At 39.5% G+C, this 7300-nt stretch overlaps 1 protein-coding gene across 1 annotated transcript; it reads left to right on the forward strand.

The window, feature by feature from the left end:
* Window positions 1-2477: 2477 nt before the first annotated feature.
* On the forward strand, window positions 2478-2983 carry LOC122644218 (ethylene-responsive transcription factor ERF098-like). Its single transcript, XM_043837874.1, has one exon. It carries the CDS (start codon window positions 2510-2512, stop codon window positions 2981-2983), a length of 474 nt encoding a protein of 157 aa, XP_043693809.1. The 5' UTR covers window positions 2478-2509.
* The last annotated feature ends 4317 nt before the right edge of the window (window positions 2984-7300 follow it).

The raw sequence follows: 7300 nt of genomic DNA on the forward strand, positions 1-7300 counted from the left end.
TCTATGATACATATTATTGCGCTTTAAAACATTTTTGGAGTTTGAGTTCTTGTTCTGCTGCCTTAGTTCCGATTTGAAGTTTCTTTAACTAAATCTGTTTGATTAAGCGCTTACCAATCATCCTAAAGCCCAGACTTGTGAAGAAGGTGCAACTTTGTTTCCTTAAACAACGACCAACCAACGCATCGCAGTTCAAGCCGGGATTTGGGGTGGGGCCTTGAGCACCTTTTCTCTATAGTCGATACTAACCCTCAACAATCCCCCCCCCAAGGACACACGTTCCTGAGGAAACTCGAACCCGCAGCCACCTACTCTGATAGACTGATATCAATTGTTGGATCAAGCTTTTACCAGTGATCCAAAAACCCGTACTTGTGAAGAAGGCGCTACTTTATTTCCTTAAACAGCGATTGAGCAGCGCACATCGTGGTTCGAGCTGGGATCTGGAGTGGGACCTTGGGCACCTTCTTAGTATAGTCGATATTGGCCCTCAAAAAAATCTAAGTCGCTCAAACCACACTAGTCTCTTCATGAAAGTTGTAGAGATGTAAGTCTGCTTCCTTTTGGCTTTTATTTCGTTGATTTTATTCGTCTTCTACTGAGCACATGTCATGGAAGGCAGCGGTATTGTGCAGAGTTACATTATTTTTTGGTTGAGTTTTATGAAAAGCCCTTTTTGTACTGTATTTTTCCATTAGAATTCAAGTTTTTATCGGAGTTTTCTTGTACTTTTTACCGCTACCTTATAATTTTCTTATGATAGTCCTTTCTTTAACTAGCCAGTTTTCTAGCTGCTTTCCTTTGATTTTGATTGCCGTTTAAGAATTCTTTTTCTTTTTATAGGATTTATTATTAGGTTTTCCCCTTTCATTTAGATCAATTTAGGTATTCTATCGCTGTTTTGAACAATTTTCCCTTTTAGTTTTGGGAATTTATATCCATTCCCCACCCTTTTCTCATGTTTTCACCCTTTTAAGGTTAGATCAGCCACATGGGTATTTTTGTAATTTTCTTGTGCATGAATTTTTACTTAATTTTCTTCAATTTCTAATATGATATATATATATATATATATATATATATATATATATATATATATATATCCTTTGCCATGCTTAGATTATCTGATATATTTGTGTACTATGATTCTCATTATTCTCATGCTTTATGATGATTAATTCCATGCTTGAATGCCACATTTGAGATGAGTAGCGAATTTGTACTTTCCAACATGTATGATTTAAATTTCGGTATTCAAACATTGAAGGTAAACCTGGGTTATGGAATGACATCCCTCCTCACCTTTTATGAGTGTATATGAAATTTCAGCATGTTTGTTTTCTTTTATAATTGGTCCATTCATAACACATTAACATAGAGGGTAGAAGTCCAGTATTTATCGGGTGGACTAAGGTGCCTAATATTTTTTCGAATCATAACCTAATACGAACCCCAACCTTCGGAATAGATCAATTCAGAAGGAGTTCTTTTCTTTTGTTTTAATAAGGATCCTAGACCCTAATCTAGGTAACAACGCCTTGTCAAATGAGACCTTGAGGATGGTTTCCCCCTCCCCCAACCCCCAACCCCCAACCCCCAAAACCCTTTGTCCTTACATTGTTGCTAAGGTTATTTATTTTAGTGAAGACTACTAAAATATGGTTGTAGGCTCTTCAACTAAACATGTAGCAGACTCAAGAAGTTCTTCTGTTTGAGATGTCGGTCGATAATTTATTTCAGATGAGGTCTCTTGGGATGATTAAGGAAGACGTCAAAATGGCTTTGGTTGAGGTTTGTTTACTTTTCTATACGTAGTTAATATATATACAAGGATTCTTGGTTTTTCTCTTTTATACATCCTTTTTCATTCTTTGTATAATTTCTGCTGACCTATAGGGAAAAAAGGTCAAGGCTACTACTAAGATTAGTCTTAAGCTATTCGGTAAGAGAGGACGCGTTGGGTGAGGAGCAAGTAAATGCAAGAACATGGACCCTTTTTATCAAAAAAATAATAATAATTGGTTGACACATAGATAAGAGTCCATGCAAATTAAGATCCAGTCAACCCTGGGGGTTCTACCGGCTTAAATTCTCGCGAGTTTCCTTTCCTTCTTCCTTCCTTCCTTCCTTCCTTCCTTCCTTCCTTCCGCATAAGCTGACGGCTGGAATGGATGTGATCGGAATTGAATCCGTTTCATTTATAGCATAAGGAAGCACAATCCAAACATAATTGCTTCTTCGATTATCCCAACCGTCAGACCTGACGTACGCACTTGCTTGATCAAAACCCAAACCTCAAACCCAAAAGCCTCCTCTCTCTCTCTCTCTCTCTCTCTCTCTCCCTCTCTCTCTCTCTCTCTCACACACACACACACACACACTATTTGATTAAATGTTCTCTATAAATATTCCTTTTTTGGCTATCGATGACTCCATGCAACATTTGGATTTGATACCAAATTTGAAAGTAATTACTAAATTATCAAATAGTATTATTGATTAGTAGAGGATGGAGGAGGAGAAGAAGGCTTCAACTTCGAGTTCGAGTTCAAAAGATGAGAAGGCAGGGAGTGAGGGAGACGAAAATGACGAAAAAGAGATGAAAAGGGAAGAGGTTCGTTACAGAGGGGTTCGGCGACGTCCCTGGGGTAAATATGCAGCGGAGATACGGGACCCTTCAAGGCGTGGTGCACGTCTATGGCTTGGAACGTTCGAAACGGCGAAGGATGCAGCACATTCTTATGATCGAGCGGCGTTCGCATTGAGGGGTCATCTTGCCATCCTTAACTTCCCCAATCAACACTACTCTTCCTCTTCTTCTGCTTCTGCTTCTGTGTCTGCATCTGCATCTGCTAGTGGAGGAGAGAGTTCATCAACTAGAGCCGGAAGAGAAGGAGATGTCATTGAGTTTGAGTATCTGGACGATAAGATTCTGGAGGAGCTTCTCGCAGTGGAGGACACCAAGAACCCGACGACAACTTAGGGCGGCAAGGAACACTGAAAATTTTTTTTTTTTATTTTTTTTTATTTTTTGGAGACAGAGTGGTATCCAATTTTAGGGCGACTAAATCCCCTCCTGGACTCGTATATGATCCCATGCTATATATGAATCGAGAGCTTCTAGATCCTAGTGAGCCTCAGGCAGGTGACCCCAAAAATTTATGCATGAACTTTTATATTAAAACTTTTAGAGACCATTCTCCTCCTTAACCATGCAGCTAGGCTTCATGCGGATGATATCATTATCCAAGGCACCATTCGTATTCGTATGATATATATGAGAGATTCCCGGCCCACACTCGTTCTACCTAAAACTTATGTGTTGGAAACTATGTGCTAGTGTTTTGTTCTCATAATCAATTTTGTCCATTTGTTCCAAGTTCCTTGCTTATGTCATTCTTGTTTTCTTAATTCTCAGGGTAGTAGAAATGGAAAGAGAATGTTTAAATTCTATCCAAACACTTGAGAGTTGAGAACCATTTGATTGGTTTCTTATAGTTAGGTCAAACATTTTTTGTGGGCCCTTTCTTCTTAGAAATCCCATCAAATGGTAACACAGGGTAATGGATCCAAATCCTCTATTGTCGAGCTGTCCGGTAGGACCATGCTGTCTAGGCACGGTGCTGTGCGCAATGACCACCTAACCCCCACTCGGGTAAGACGTTTGGGTAAGGGTAAGGCAAGTATTGCACACAGCACCGTGTCTAAGCAGCACGGTCCAACCTAGCAGTTCAGCAATAGAGGATCCAAATTGGTAATACTGATTACTGAGTGTTGCTGAGTGAAGACATAACTAGGTTATCACCAAAAAAAAAAAAAGTGAAGACATAACTGGGACCCAGCTACCTCACACGCCCAGCTGAATGAATGAGTGGAAAAGGTCTCTAGGCACACTCAATATTGCCACTTGTTTGGGAGAGGATCAAGGGCATTTGCCCGTTATCGTATAATATCGAATCGTCGATAATGATTTGGTATCGAAACAGTATTGAAAGTGGATTTGATTGCATGAAGATGAAGATAAGAATGGTCGACAAAATATCGATATTACGATCAGATTACATCATATCGTGTAATCACACTATATCATGATCCCGCGACATGGCATGATCTGTTCGTGATATGATGTGATCATCACAGCAATATATTGCATATTGTACGTATCTTTGATATCAATACAATATGGGTCGGTCTTGTATTGGATCGATAATTGATTGGTATTGGATCGCTGTTAAAAATGGTTTCGGTTGCACGAAGAGAAGAAAGGAAATATAAATAAAAATAAAAATAAAATAAGAAGAAGACATAATAACAAAAAAAATTCAATAGCTTTGACAAAAAATTAATAAGGACTTGAAGAGAGAGAGAGAGAGAGTTATTGGGAGAGGGACATGAGAGAGATCGCCCTTGGATCTCTCCAGCACACGTGACAAATGAATAGACCTCACTGGGAGATGCCAGCCACCCCCCGGCGCTTGAAAGGTTCCAAATCCAAAAAAGTATGCAAGACTTAAGTGTACCGGCGGTTGTATAAAATTGCCTCCTTGTTTTTAATTATAAAAAAAGAAAAGGGGTATTTCCTCTACATCTTCCTTCCCACTCTTTTTCCTATTTCTCCCTCTTGATTAGGGCTGCAAGTTTGGCCCTGTCGGTTCGAACCTGCCCTGATTCACCCTGAGCCCGAACAGGGCCTGGGCTAAGATTTCTGGCCCTGAGGACGGGTTAGGGCCAGAAATTCCTGGCCCTGAGTCAGGGTCTGGTCGGGTTAGGGTTGAGACCTCGGGTAAGCCCGACCTTGATTTTGGCCCTAAAGAAATTTCTTTATATTATATGTATATCAAGTACTTAGCGCACTTGGTAGTTTGTATTGTGTAAAATCCAATAGCTATCAAAAGGTCTTGGGTTCAAGCCTCCTATCTTACATCTTTTGTCTTGTAATTTTAATTTAATTATTGCAGGGCCAGGGCCAATCAGGGCGGGCTTGGCCCATCAGGGTCATGGTTAGGGTCAAGGTATTTAGGCCCGGCCCAACCCGACCCTGTTGCAGCCATACTCTTGATTGTTTATTTGAAATTTAGAAATCCTGCTATTGACGGATTTGTTTAAGTTTTCCTTCGCTTACTCTTTGATTCTTGTTCTGTTTTTCCTTTTAACTCCATGCATGTGTCTAGACTCTAAACACATGGGCCTGTCATTCAAGGGGTGGCAGGGTGGTCATTTCATCCAATCCCATGTGTTTGGGCACACACATGGGCCTGTCATTCAGGGGGGGCAGGGTGGTCATTTCATCCAATCCCATGTGTTTGGGCACAGTTGCCCCGACATAGAGAACATTTGGCCATTTATGAAGGAAAAAGAATCACCATGAAGCAGTGTGCAGATTCTTGTGCACCCCTCTCACATCTCACTTGTAGATCCTACGCCTTTCTCTCCTCATTAAATGTCTATCCCTATTGGATGATTCGTCATCTACCCCTTTCAATGAAGCAAAACTACACTCTGGCGTGCCCTCCAGCCCCAAAAGCAAAACAGGCTCACGAGAAATAGTGGATCTCGTTGGCCTAAATCAGAAGCACAAACAACCATCCACTATGAACCTGGTTGAACCTTTTGTCTAGAATAAGGAATCTGTAGATAGAGATGTAAACGGATCAAATTCGGTCGAATAGTGGCATTGTCATATTCGTATCCGTTTATATTTGGATGGATTCGAATAATATTCTATCAGTTTTCGGACGGATTCAGATAGTTTCCGAATAGTGATTTTTTGAACAAGGATTCTCCTAAATGGTAACGAACACGGATCGAATACGAATTTTCAACTATCCTTTAATATATTTACCGTTTTTATAATAAGGGTTAAGGTTGAGACTTGAGAGTTCAACAACTACCCTTTCTTCTACACTTCTTAGTCTTTGATTTTCTCACATAGATATGTGATTTCATGTATCACATTGCACAAACAATATATATAAACCAATAGAAAATATAGAAAAAGAATCACATTATCTTAACTTATAAAATTATAAAAATAAGATAATAAAATCCAATAAGGTAACTTAAAAGGATAGATGGGCACTGAGATATATTTCAGATATTTTATTACTGTCGGAGTGCTAAACGAATCAGATAATAATCAATCGGATAGGGGGATCATCATATTCGTATCTGATTAATTTCGGACGGATTCGGAGTCTCCTAAATAGATACGAATGCAGATCGAATACAGATTTTCAAATATCCGTTGACATCTCCAGCTGTAGAGTTTTGATTGACTTGCTTCGTTTCAGAGTCATTGGATTCATTTTTCAAAAAATTGGGATGGTTTTGACCTAGGATTTCCAAAAATTTCAGGCTTTTCCCCATTATTTACTGAAATAAAATTCTGTAGGCCTCCGATTAACTTGCCTTCAAAGTCATTAGGTTCCATTTTCAAAGAATAAGTGGTTTTGATCTAGGATTTCCAAATTCCAGGTTTTCCCCCTTGTTTTCTCGTCAGCCTATCATGGGCGCTTGAAATGGAAGCTTTTTCTCTGTACCTCAGATTCACTTGCTTTAAGTGCTATAAAATTTCGTGGTTTACTCCTTTATTTCCTCATCAAACAATTAGGCCCTTGAAATATAACCTTTCCACATAGACCGACCTCCATTTGACCTCATTGGATTTCTCTGGAGCCAATTAACCATATTTGCCATTACCTTATATTTTTTGTATCCAGTATAAGTACCAGTCCAGTTTACAATAAATTTACCATTACCTCATATTGTTCGTATTTGGCCCAACCCTTACATCTTGTTCCCCACCCCCCACCCCCTCCCCATGGTCAGGGCCAATTAGGATCAACTCAGCCGAGCCCTAAGATCAGGTCAGGGATTGAATTTTTCTAATCTTGAGTTAGGGCAGGACCGGGCATAGGCCCAGTTAAGGGAATTCACGGTTGAACTGGGGTTTTAAAAAGTCTGACGCAATCCAATCCTATTGCATCATTAATCCAAACCATGTTTGAAATCAATTAGACCATTAATAACCTAGTTTGAAGGTGTCCACGTACTATCTCTCCCTCTTATTTGTAGTATCTCCTCCGGATCCCCTTTTCCTCTTCTTAAATTCCAAGTGAGGCTAAAATTGAGTGCACCTTCTTAGTCCTTTATCCACACTTGGAGCAAACTGGTATCCTTTTTAGTCCCACAGTAGAAACCCATGAGAAGGAATAGAAAACATGATGCCTATAAATATATTTTTTGGTTAAAAGTGAGCTTATATATTATAAATTACAGTCTTAGTATTTCTTCCCCATAG

Source organism: Telopea speciosissima, chromosome 1 (assembly GCF_018873765.1).
Source record: "Telopea speciosissima isolate NSW1024214 ecotype Mountain lineage chromosome 1, Tspe_v1, whole genome shotgun sequence".
Classification (NCBI taxonomy): domain Eukaryota; kingdom Viridiplantae; phylum Streptophyta; class Magnoliopsida; order Proteales; family Proteaceae; genus Telopea; species Telopea speciosissima.